This window comes from Ceratotherium simum, chromosome 13, assembly GCF_057802395.1.
Source record: "Ceratotherium simum simum isolate JZ-2026a chromosome 13, ASM5780239v1, whole genome shotgun sequence".
Lineage (NCBI taxonomy): Eukaryota > Metazoa > Chordata > Mammalia > Perissodactyla > Rhinocerotidae > Ceratotherium > Ceratotherium simum.
The window spans coordinates 37454909-37468400 of NC_141912.1; the positions used below are offsets into that span (position 1 = coordinate 37454909).

The 13492-nt window shown below is 37.4% G+C and overlaps 1 protein-coding gene across 2 annotated transcripts in view; it reads left to right on the top strand.

The window, feature by feature from the left end:
• MAPK14 (mitogen-activated protein kinase 14) overlaps positions 1–13492 on the top strand; it is a 69646-nt gene that overhangs the window by 25171 nt on the left and 30983 nt on the right. For both annotated transcript variants that reach the window (XM_004424214.3, XM_004424215.3), the window contains exon 3: positions 4729–4787. In XM_004424214.3, the coding sequence (XP_004424271.1) occupies positions 4729–4787 (59 nt within the window). The remainder of the gene's footprint in view (positions 1–4728; positions 4788–13492) is intronic.

Sequence of the window (13492 nt, forward strand, 5' to 3'; positions counted from 1 at the left end):
TCAGTGACATGTTTACAAGAAGTTGAGATATGTGGAAAAAGCTGGCAAGAGAAGCTTTATTCCAAGGTCTGCATAAAATCAAGGTGGCCTGGCAGCTTGACTGATGCGTTTACATTTGGTTTTTTAACACAGTTGAGCGTGTATGCTGTTTTTCGTTACACGTTAATAAATGTGAGAGACATTGTCATAGCTTTTTAAACATAAAGAATACTTTGAAAATGGAATGAAAGCCAAACATTTATGGAACCTCAGAGCACCTCCAGGAGGCCCCGGGATTCCAGTGATGTTGCCTATGCTAATTTAAGACCATCTGGTTTAGAAGATGACCAGTGCTATACTTTATTGTTCTGCTTTTCTTCATAAACAATTTAAGCCAACGTTTATGGCAAAAATTATTTTGCGTAATCTGAATCCATGTCTTGGTTTTTCTGGTGATTATAAGAAACAACCTTATTTAGTTTTCATGCTTTAATTTTCTGTAATGAGAGACTTCAAAGTGTATCTTATGATATTGGGCTGGTTACATTTGGGCTGTTCTGTATTTGGAGAAATGAGGAGGCCACAGTGATGGAATACGATTGTTCTAATTTAGGAAAGGCTACAAAACTCTTTAAAAAAAGGCGACTGACAGTATTAGGAAAACAGGATTTTAATTTAGAGAAGTTGTTTTCTAAGCAGCTTGCTTAATAGCAGTTCGTCTATTTTGTATTAAGATGTTTAGGTTTTAGCAGTATCAGTGTAGAGGGTCACCTATACTTAGGTATGGGTGATTTGTTGTTGGAACAAAAGAAGGCATATGGCTGAGTGTTTTATAGTTGTCTATTCTGTTGGCAAATGTTTGAAGGAAGAATGAGAAGGGCTAAGAAACTGACTCAATGTAGAAAAATCCCTGAATTTCAGCCTATTCTACAAACACTTGTTAGGTGCTTACAATGTAAAAGTAGTTTCACCCGGTAAAGAACCAAGACTTCCAGGTTTAATCGAGGATCTTAAGAGGAATTCCTCTCCTTCATCTTCCTCTTCCTCTTTCTTTTTTTTTTAAATGACTGTTTTGGCAATTTTTAGCTAGCTACCAGGACTCCAAAGACAACAGCAGCGGCTTAAAACTCTTGAAAATTTTAAGTAAGTATTGGTAACAAATAGAGTTTTTAGGTACTGGAATGCACATGTGATCTTTTACACAAAAATGCCTCTGACTCACAATCCATAGTTCATCTTATTTCCTTGAGTACTAATAATGAATAACAGATACACATTTATCAGATGGGTGACAGGAGCTAGGGGATGTGGTCTGTGACTCTAAGAGTTATTCTCTGAACAAAGTTAGCTGGCTCATTCCTAGTTGAACTTGCAACCTTGATCTCATTAATACCTGCTCTAAGGAAAGATTAAAGGGAAGCAACCTGCTAGCTGCATCCTTTTGCTGTCTGGGTAGGTACTTCAAAGGCTGCCCAGTTAAGGGCCTGGAGATCTTTCCATTTTCAAATTTAAAAATGTTTGAGGGAATTCTTTTATAAATTTTATTTGGGAGCCTTAGATTTAACCTTACCATGGTAGACCAAGTGGTTGCTTTGGTGTGCTTCTTTTAGATAAATACATTAAATATTGTCTTTGGTTACTGAGTTAAAGTGTTTAAGTCTGTGCCAGTTTAATAAAAATGTATTACTTCTGTCTGTCAGCTTTTAGACCATTGTAGGACAGTCATCAGAGATATTTGCTGATTATTTGTATTGTAAATGTCTTTTCTAAATATTTGATTCCTAGGTTACTTTTAAGTGTCTGAAATCATATAATGGCAGAAGGAGTAGGAAATAGGCTAAAATTTGACTTGAATTAATGGAAATTTCCATTTAAGAAGTGAGAAATGAATAGATTATGGAATATTCCTAAAATGTTCCCCAGATCTATTTTAATGCTAGGAAACTTTTGTTTTACTGTATTTTCCTTATATTAATACTCCATAAATACAGTTAATAGAGAAGGGATATTTGTAAAAGCCCACAAAAAAATTTAAAATACTTTGATGTAACATGGGTATTTTTAATCTCATAAAATGTGTCCCTTTTAAAGGAAATTAGAATTTGGTAGGGCATTTACTAGTATGCTGTATTATTTTTTCCAAATTAGTTCATTGTGCTTCTTGCAGCCATGCTTGTTAATCATCTGAATAATTTAGTTTAGCTGTACGTCTCAGATTTTGTTACTGGAAGTAGGTGCTTAAATAGTCTGTTTCTGTGATTTGTATTTTGTAATTCTTTATAAAACTCTAAAGCTTGTGATCACCACTTATTTTGGTGATCCACAGAGGTCAGTCCTTTGTGCTAGGCACCTTCAGATCCGTTGTCTGCTTACTCTTCCGCACGGTGCTGTGAAAATAAGCAATGAAATCCCTGTGTCTTTCTTATGAGGAAAATGAGGCTCAGAAAAAGATACATTTTTTTTTTTCATTTATTTAACAAATACTAATTGAATTGCTGTGTGCCAGGCACTATTCCAAGTGCTGGGGTTATTGGAATGAAAAAGACGTAAGCTCATAGATCCAGGAAGTCGCAAACTGATTGTGGGGTTCAAACTTACAGCTGTTTGATTCCAAAATGCCTGTTATGTTTTCAAATTGAAATTGGAGCTTTTATTTCAAAATGTTTTAGACTTGTTTTGTTTTACTGTCTTTGAGGTAACTCTTGAATGAATAATCTTGGATCTTTAGTGGTTTAATTTTATTTTGATCTGAGGGTGATTTTCACAGTCACAATTGAAATACAAAGTAAAACAATGTAAATTGTTTTAAACTTTTCTTATTGTATTGAGGAGATGGAGCATCTCAGCTAACAAGAATCAGTGATTAGAAAATATTGGAACAGGTGAATTTGACTTAAATTTAAAGCACTATTCAGAGTTATTATAAGGTCACGGATACACTATTGGTGGGAATGCAAGTTGGCCTTATCTTTATAGAGGACACTTGGACAATATTAAGATCTTTAAATATATTGGTGTCCTTTGATCTTGTAATTCTATTTCCTAAAATTTAGTCTCTGTCTGGAAGAAAATACAAGATGTGCAAAATACACACACACACACGATGTTCTGTAAATGTCCAAAGATAGGACATTGGTCAAATTATGGTATATATAAATGATAGAGCATATTATTGAAAAATATTTAAGGACGTGAGAATAGTCATTATATGTTAAGTGACAAGGCAGGATATAAAACTGTATGCTTAGTATAACCCCAATTTAATTTATGTACATCAGAAAAATCAAAGGAAGTATCTCAAAATGTTAATGATAGTTTTAATGGGTAGTTCAATTATAGGTAATTTTGGTTTTCTTGTATACTGTTGTCTGGGTAAGGATCTGAGGATCGGTGTCTTTCCTTTGGAATAAGATGCAAAGACTTGAAAAGCTATTCTTGAATTCCAAGACCTTTTTTTTCGTTTCCCTTTTGGGTTCAGGCTGTATAATTGAAACTGCTTTTAAAAGTCTGATATTTGGGTGAATGGAGTAACATTCTGATTAGAAGTGCTCTTTTTCGTGATAATATTTTGAACATTGGTATATTTTACTTTTAGAGCTGTTTGTTTAACTTGGTTGGTTAAAGCAACATGCTAACAAGGCCACAGTCATGGGTCAGTTTCATGAAGGCCGTTTAGTTTTCATTTGTTTCATTTCTAGATACTCTTAAATCTGGCTGGGCACGTTATAAATGAATTATATTTCTTGTTTGCCTTCTCAGTGCCTAACTTTGTAGAAATGAGTGGTCTGGATTTTAGGAGGAACTGTAGGGTGGGGTGAGAGATGGTATATGTGGATAGATGAGTATAAGTTCATGACTAGAAAAACCACTCAAAGACCATGGATTACTGAGTATTAAGTAGCTCTTTGCTTTATCCTTATATAACGATAGATTTTTTTTTTCCCCTTCATTGTTAAGTAGTCTGATCTAAATACCTGATAATGATTAAGAAAATTATCTTAATATTAAGAATAATAACAAGAATATACTGAGAGATTGTTTTGAGGCTTTAAAAATGTCAATTTGGAGCCAGCCCTGATGGCCTAGTGGTTCAAGTTGTCATGCTCCACTTCAGCTGCCTGGGGAACACACCACTCGTCTGTCAGTAGCCATGCTGTGGCAGCGGCTCACATAAAAGAAGTAGAAGGACCTACAACTAGAATATACAAATGTGTACTGGGGCTTTGGGGAGAAGAAAACAAAAAAGAGGAGGAAGATTGGCAACAGATGTTAGCTCAGGGCCAATCTTTCCCAGCAAAAATAAAATAAAAAATGTCAATTTTGAAGACTATCTAGTAACAAGAAAAATTTTCATGGAATAATAATAATGTTTAAAAAAGAAAAATAACAGCTGTAGAAGTGTGACTTTTTTCTGTTTGTTAATCATTAGACTATTAGTGCATATGTAAGTCCAGAGCCCTAAATCTTTTTGCTTTCTGATAAACTAATGGCTGTATGTGACCAAATTCTAAAGAGATGAAGATTTTTAATAGTAAAATAGGTTATTATGAGAAGTGACATCAACAAGTAAAAAACAAAAGCATAATTTGTGTAGAAAATAGGTTGGAGTTATTAAGTATGTGGTGTTGTGATGTTATTGAACTGAAATAGTGGGATTTAGAACTAATTCCTATTAAAACGATTAAGACCTGATGTGTACTATGGTAAGTTCAGTATTTATTCACTGTTTGATTTTTGTGTTTCTTATAGGTGATTGGTCTGTTGGATGTTTTTACACCTGCAAGATCTCTGGAGGAATTCAATGATGTGTGAGTAAATCTTCTGCATTTTCCCGCCTCAGCTAGAGGATGAGGATTAGCAGCCCATTTCTATTCCTGAACCATTTAGCAGTATACAGACTTCAAAAGATTCTTCATTCCAAGTGTGGTATATATATACAATGGAATACTACTCAGCCATAAAAAAAGACAAAATCGTCCCATTTGCAACAACATGGGTGGGCCTGGAGGGTATTATGTTAAGTGAAATAAGCCAGAAAGAGAAAGACAAACACTGTATGATCTCACTCATATGTGGACTATAAACCAACACATGGACAGAGAAAACTGTAGTGTGGTTACCAGGGGCAATGGGGGTAGGGGGTGGGCGCAAGGGGTGAAGGGAAACATGTATATGGTGATGGACAAACAAAAATGTACAACCATAGATTTCACAATGTTATAAACTATTAAAACATCAATAAAAAAAAAGATTCTTCATTCCTATCACCCAACCCTTCTGAGGGGTGGGGATGGATACAGAAGATGTATATTATAGGTGGTATATATTAGTATTTTCATTGTTTCGGGCACATCGTGCCCCATTTGAAGAGTCAGTGGTGAGTCCTTCCAAGAGTTCCATGGAGAAGAGTATAGGGAGTTTTAACTATGGTTTTTGTTCTCAAATTGCTGTACGGCTTTTAAAGGGACACCTTTATATCACTACTTTTACGTCAGGAAATGTAATGGAGCCCTGGTTCCATACAGATTCTTCCGTCTCTCTTATCCCAGTCGTGTGTGGGAAATGGTACGAGAACTTCATGCTGATCCTTGAGGTATTGGATTTCTGCACTGGGAAAAGGGGCGGGCCTTGCATGTTGGGAAAGCTGATGAATAGTGCTAATTCTCCCAGTTTTGTGACCATCTCTCTTGTTTTAGCATGGGACCCCCTTGGAAAGCAGAGCCTCAGAGTCTCAGGAACCAGTAGTGGGGGGCTAGGGAGAATGAAACAGGGAAGGAGAGAAAGCTGCTGCAAGGATATGTTGTTAAGTTGTTCACCATTGTGGGCAACTGGGCTGAAAACTGCCAAGATCTTCTAGGAAGCTGTACAGAATGCACCTCAGGTGGGGAGCATTTATCCACTGGCTCCTGACCCCATGGGCAAGGGTTGCTCCATGAGGCATTAATGCCCTCATATGCCCAGGTTGCACCTGTGTGAATGCAAGACAGATTTCAGCAGGTGTTCTTGTGCATGTATGAGCTCTCTGTAGCTTTCCCAATATCTGAATTAGCACACCTCCTTCCCATCCCCGGTTCACAGATCTGATACCATAAGAGAGAAGGAACCCCTTAAATTCAGAGTTATGCATTTTGTCCTGTTGAAATTTTGGCATTCCTAACTGGACAGGGTGACTATTATGAAAGTCAAAGCAGAACTGCAGATCATGGCTGCTCTTCCTTAACCTCTGCTCCCCGTCGTCCCCAGTGCTGAACTCAGCCGGTTTCTCTGCACCGTTATCCTGGGTTCAGCTTCTTCTACACTTATCCTGGGCTGAGTGCAAGCGCCATTTGCTCCTTTCCCAGAGAACAAGGAATATGTTTGGGCTTGTACATTCTGTCTAATGAAAGGGGGAAAGAAAAAATGGAAAAGAAACATAGAATATGAAATGGAAAGAGAAGGAGGGAAAGTAGCAAAAAAATTTTCCCACTATTTGAACTTAGTTGGAACATGATATGGCTGAGAATAGAAGATGAGAGAGGAGAATCTGGTCCAAGTACATGAACTCCCACCCACATTAACCTTGATCCTGCTAATGAAAGTTTAAGAAGCAAGCAAAGGAAAAGATAGGCAATAACTAAGAACAGCTGTGTTTCCTGTATCCCTGCTTGGCACTCGAATGTGGAGTCTTCCAAAGATTACTGGATGCTACCCAGGCAGGGGCATGTGTGTTGCAAGTTGTTGAGCCGTGCTGTAGGCTATGCTTGGAAAAAAGAATATTGCAGAATGTTTTTGTTTTTTTTTTTTAATTAATTACTATATTTTTAAAGACTATTTTTTTTACAGCAGTTTTAGGTTTACAACAAAATTGAGAGGGAGGTACAGGGATTTCCAGTATACTCCTCTGCCCCCACACATGCATAGCTTCCCCCATTGTCAACATCACTCACTGGAATGGTACATTTTTTACCAAGGATAAACCTACAGTGACACATTATAGTCATCCAAAGTCCAAAATTTACCTTAGGGTTCGCTCTTAGTGTTGTACATTCTATGGGTTTGGACAAATGTATAATGACATATCATCATTATGATATCGTACGGTGTATTTTCACTGCCCTAAGAATGATACTTTTTGATATTTTGCCTAAATGTGGAAGAAATGCTGAAGTAATGTGTTTGTGAATTTTTTTGGAAAATATTTGAGTCAGATCTGAGCTATATCCCAAAATTTTAGGTATAATTAGGATGGATTTATTTAACAAAAAAGTTGATGATTTGCTGACCTGGGCAAATGTATTTTGGCTTAATCAGGCATTATGGAACAGATTATGAACCTGTTCTTCCTGTATGAAAAGACCTTATTTAAGGCTGTTGTCTATTTGAAAGGTTAAGTTTTAGCCATTGTCATGCCTTTGGCTCCTTTATCCACCGACTACAAGCACACCCACTGAATTAAAGTTGCATTTATTTCTTTATTCATTCAACAAATACCATGGCTGCTGAGCAAGAATCTGTTCTTTCTACTTAACTGTAGCTGGGCTCTGACTCTTTCTTTATTTCTAGCTTTATTGAGATATAATTGACATACAACATTGTATAAGTTGGGTTCTGATTCTCTATAAACAAGAACTGAATTCATCTCTTGGGAGCAAATCTCAGTACTACATGTTGAAGGCTTGCTGATTGGAGTGTTGGAATAGGCTCAGAATAATTAGAAACACTAGTCTTTCCCATTGATGAAATAAAAATCTTATTAGAGGAGATACATTCAAAACGCTTTTGTAACCAAGTTATCAATTGGCTGTATGACCTTGGACAAAGTCACTTGGCCTCTCTGGGCGCCAGTTAACTTCCCTGTAAAATGATGAAAATTGGGGTGGTTGACTTCTGAAGTGTTTTCAATCTCAGAGAATCTCTGAAAATAGAATATGAACCTAAGGTTGCCTTTAGAAAAATTTTTCGTTGTTTACCTTTTATGATGTTTGTATTACTGAAAAAAATTAGTGTTTGTCCAGGACTATGATTATTTCAGTGTTTTCCAAAGTCATTTCAGAATTTGCATAAGAGCTAAACATCTTCACCTACAATTGCAGGGTTTGCATATTTACATACCTTTAGGGCCAGACAAATAAATTAAATGAGGCTCAGTGTTATACAAGTGGGAGTAGTGGAGTCTCTGGTAAAACAGAATACCCGCACTTCCTAAAAGCATTCAAATTCACAAAACAAGCAAACAAAAACCCGCTGTTCTGGCCAGATCAAACGCACTGAAGGCTAGAGTGGTTCTGTGGGCTGCCGGGTTTAGAGCAGGCTGTATTCTGAACATGAATTTTCTGTGCTAATTAACAAAATCTCTAATTACTTTTCATATTTACAGCTGACATTTAATCATGTGTTATGTGTATTTGTGCCTTTATGTCTCAGTTAGCACTTTTCATTTATTATACAATTCAAGTTTTAATGAATTTCTTGGTTCATAGGCATCCTACATACTTCATTTGTAAGACTATACTTTGGAGAAAGGAACAATAGGTAGAGACTTGATCATTGGGAACAATGTACAGTTACTGAATCTGCCAGATAGAGATGGTGTCTGGAAAATGTAGAGTTAAAAGATGAGTATACCAAGTTGTTCTTGACTGCCATATGATGTGGTTGTACAGATGGCAGAACTTTGTAAAAATATATCTAGATCTTTTAAATGATTGGAGATCATTTGGACATTTCTGTTGGCTCCTTGATGGTAATATTTTGCAGGAGGTGGCATATATGTGCATATGCATGCTGCAAATGTTTAGTTACCAATAGAAATCCAAAAATTTTAGATAGCCAGCATAAGAAACTAACCCTAGAGTAAGCTGTAACTTCATGCTACTACAGTTTTGCCTTTTCTTAACTGGAGCGGTCCTCTGATCAAGCTTAGTAGGCAATGGAGAGTTTTCGGACTCTTAGTGGGAACTATTTCCTCAAATTTCAGGGAAACTGAATTGTCATGGATTAAGTGGAAATCTCTCCCCACTATTTTCTGCCCCTTTTCCCCTTATTTTACAACTTCCCGTCCCAGGTTTCTTACATCCAAGTTCCTTATCTCTGCTCATTAGTTCTTGAAGAGGGAAGGGAAGTGGAGTTTTGAAATCTGCTGTGATCTAGCAGAGGACCTCCAACAGGGTCAGTCAGCAGCCATTGTTTTAGTGAAAGCTGCCTTTAGTGAAAGGCAGACAGTCACCTAGGTTAGCCTTCCACTTACCTAAAACAAATAAAAGACAAAGTCAGATTTATAATGTCTAAGGTGTTAAGTGTGTTGAGCGTGTTAAGTGATCTCAGGAGATGAGAGGAGCTTAGTGGAGGAAAGCCTTTAAAGAAGGTAACTGTGTCCAAAAAACAGATGCTTATGGATGGAGTGTAGAGGTTAAAATTTATTCTAGATAAATCAAATAAGTCATATATATGCCTTGCTCGCACCTAAATTCTATATCTGTCTTTTACACTGTTGCAGCCGCAGTGCTCAACAGTAAATATTTGTTGATGGAGTGATTGAATGAATAACTTTGTGCTATCTTGTTTATAACTGATGGATGATCTAGTTGTCTGGTAATATGCCCAGGGCATTCTCTTTTGACTAGCTTTTCGTTTTTATCCTGTAATGTAGACCATATGGTAGAACATTGAGTCTGATTTGGTTGATGCAGGTAAGGTAGAGGGCACCTTTCAGTAATCTTTGCTTCAAAAGTGGAGAATAGTCTGTTGTGAAATATGCTGGCTAAGCTGCCTACCTGGCTGCTGAATGGTACTTTTACCCCTTACATTAGAACAATCTGGTCTGCTTACCAGATGAGGTCTTTGGTGTGAGTATTTCAATAAGATGTGCCCTTGCCTGATCTTACTAGTAATGCTATATGAGTTGTCCTGGGTCATTCAGTTCATTTCAGTAGTAAGTGAGTGCTTTATATCTGCCAGACGCTGTTCTAGGTACTTTAGATACTACAGGGAACAGAAAAGAACCCTGCCCTCCTCAAACATCGTATAGATAGATGACAATAAACAATGAGCGTATAAAAAGGGAAATTAGTATGTTAGTAGGCAATAATGCTGTGGACGAAAAGAAAAGGTAGAGTAGGGAAAGGGAATTAGGAGTGTGAGGGCGGGGTGGGGGATGCAATTTTAAGTAAATTGAGAAAGTGAATTTTGAGCAAAAATTTGAAGGAGTAGAGGAATCAGACCCATGGATATCTGGGGGACGAGCAGTCCAGGCAGAAGGAGCAGCCAATGCAAAGGTCCTGAGGTGGAAGACTGCATGTGTATTGGTATTGCAGCAAGGGGGCCTGTGTGGCTGGAGTAAGGAGGCCAGTGTGGAGCTGAGTGAGAGCAGGGAAGAGAGGTAGATGATGAAGTCAGAGATAACTGGGGCAGCGTACTGGATTATGCAGGGCTTTATTGGCTGTTGAAGGGGCTTTTGTCTTTACTCTAAATGAAATGGGAAGCATTTGAGGAGAGGAGTGACATGATGTGATGTTTACTTTTAAACATGCGCTCTGTCTTCTGCTGTGTTGAGAACAGACTGTGGTGAGTCCCTAGGATCATTGGGTGTGTTTCAGAGGCTTGTGGTTACAAATTGTCAATCCTAGTGATTATTTTAAATACTTTGTTTAGATATGGAAATTTTTTTTGCCTTTTGGTAATTGCTTTATCAAATAGGGCTGGTGGTAGTTAAGATGCCCATCTATAGATATAGAAGAGATTTTTTTCTACATAGGTTCTTTCTGATTGTATTACGCATTAAAAAAGAAAAGTGGTGGGCTGGCCCCATGGCTTAGTGGTTAAGTGCGCGCGCTCCGCTGCTGGCGGCCCGGGTTCGGATCCCGGGTGCGCACTGATGCACCGCTTCTCCGGCCATGCTGAGGCCGCGTCCCACATACAGCAACCAGAAGGCTGTGCAACTATGACATACAACTATCTACTGGGGCTTTGGGGGAAAAAAAATAATAATAAATAATAAAAAAAAAAAAAAAAAGAAAGAAAAGTGGTAAGGGAGGAGTCTTGACAATTGGGTGTTATCCAGGAAGTGCTTAATAAATGAGGCTCTAGAAGGGGCACTGTCTAGAGTACTGAAAACCACTTATTGTAGATTCTGCTTTTTTGCTGGTACAGGACAATTTTACTTATAAGAGTTACTTTGAGAAATGGTGATTTATGCTCTTTATATTTGATTAAATTTAAAGGAGACTATCTTCACAAGAAAAGTGGAAATCAAGATTTGTATTAGGCATGGGGCTGGCCCGGTGGCGTAGCGATTAAGTTTGCGCGTTCTGCTTCGGCGGCCCGGGGTTTGCCGGTTCGGATCCTGAGCATGGACCTACTCACTGCTTATCAAGCCGTGCTGAGGCAGCGTCCCACGTAGAAGAACTAGAAGGACTTACAACTAGGGTATACAACTATGTACTGGGGCTTTGGGGAGAAAAAAGGACGAGGAAGATTGGCAACAGATGTTAGTTTAGGACCAATCTTCCAAAAAAAAAAAAAAAAGATTTGTATCGGGCCATGAAATCATCTTTTCAGCCTTTAGCCTAATAAAGTCCTACTTGCTTAATTCTTTTTTAAAAATGGGAGAACTAGATAGCTTTCAGCTGTTCTTAAGTCAAACCTTCACAAATTTATTGAGGTGTTATGAATGATGACAATAATAGGCATGTCTTTACTGAAATGTAGCTTTCCAGAGACAAATACTGTGGAAATTACATGGCTATCCATTAATGCCCCTTTTGGATTTGACTTAAGATATGCTCATCTACATTTTTCTCCCACTCGCTTGTTCACTACTTTAAAAGTTGATATCTCTTCCATAAACAGTCACTTTGCATGATGCTTGCTTTTGTCCACTGTTGCAAGATTTATTTTGGAAACCTTTCTGTATGTGATGAGTTGGGATTTTGACAATTGGTTGTCGTGGATTGTTCTTTGGGCTTCATGGAAATAACATGTAGTGATTAGGTTAGTTCCTAATCACTACTTCATGGCACTACTTCTGCCATGAATAATGCTTTTCAGTTGATTCACTTGTAGCCTAGCAGCAGTGCTTGGTAGTTATTACTATACTGATTAGTCTTATATACTCACATAATGTTTTGACAGTCTCACCCTCTGTCTGGAAATTCTGGTGATAAAATGGATGTGGTCTCTGATGGGGAGGGGGTTTGACGGGAATTACACAGCAGTGGAATATGCTGACTAAACTCGTGTTCTCTCAGGCTGTGCAATCAGTGGTGTTCTGGCTGTGTAGGATTTCTTAAGTCACTGGTAACCATTTAAACACAAGAGTTATACTTGGAATTACATGGTTGCATTGGTAGTACTGTTAAACGCCTTTGTGAACTAGCACAGACATATTAGAGAGTAAAGATTTTTCGGTTTTATTTCAAGATACAAGGTTTCTTTGGTTTACCTTTTCTACTTAAAATTATTTTTAAAAGTTGAGAGAATAATCCTTTTACTACCCAGTGTCATAAAATGTAATTATTTGCGAAGCAGTCTTATAAAGACAGAAATTGAATTCCCTCTTCCTCAACCTGAGCCTTGCAATTTGTCATAATTGGTATTATGGATATGGCAACCATTATCCTAGATTTTCTAGGAGAAGTCCTGATTTCAAAATATTAACCGGTTATTCACAACATTCTCATATTTGTTAGATTATGTGTCAATTTGGGGTTAAAAGAATACAGTGACCATGATTAGGGTGGAATATTGCTTGTTTTTGCCAGCTTTCTTCTTCTTTAAAGATTAACTTTGATAGTAAGTGTTGAGAATTGTTAAGGAAATTATCTGGATATACTGCTTCCTTGATTATTGTGACATTTATAAAACTTTTTTAAAAAAAATCATTCTCTTGACTTAAATTCTATTTCAACTGGAAGAATTTGGAGGCAGTATGTGCTGTGATTAGGATCACGGTCTCTGAGATCAAACAGTTTTGGATTCAACCCCTGACACGACCACTCTTTTAACCTTGAGCATGTTACATATCCTTGTTCTGTCTCTGTTTTTTCATCAGTGAGGTGGGATTACTAATGGGACTTACCTTATAGGGTTGTTGGGAAGAGTACATGAGTCATGGGCATAATAAATGTGCTTGGCATGGAATAAGCACTATGGTTATGTTATGTTGAGCTTGGAATATCTCTTAAATCAGAACCACCTTTATGAAAATAGTTCAAGAAGTCTAATTTACTCTTTAAATTATATTTACAGTCCACCATTTCCTCAAGGCACAATATAAACATGCGAATTTTAAAAATGTGAAATGCTAAAATCTCACCTGAGGTTACATCTAGGCTAAGTCCTATTGGTCTTCATGAAATTGGGAACTGACCACATCAGCCCAACAGGGAAATTATGAAACAGAAAAAAATTTCAGTTCTTCTTTGAGAAAAGAAAGTAATAAATAAGTGTGTGGGGTGTGTGTATGGGTGTGTATAAAGAGAGGTCATACACATAGTTATTCATTTAATACGTTAATAGTAGATTTAAATTTACTGGA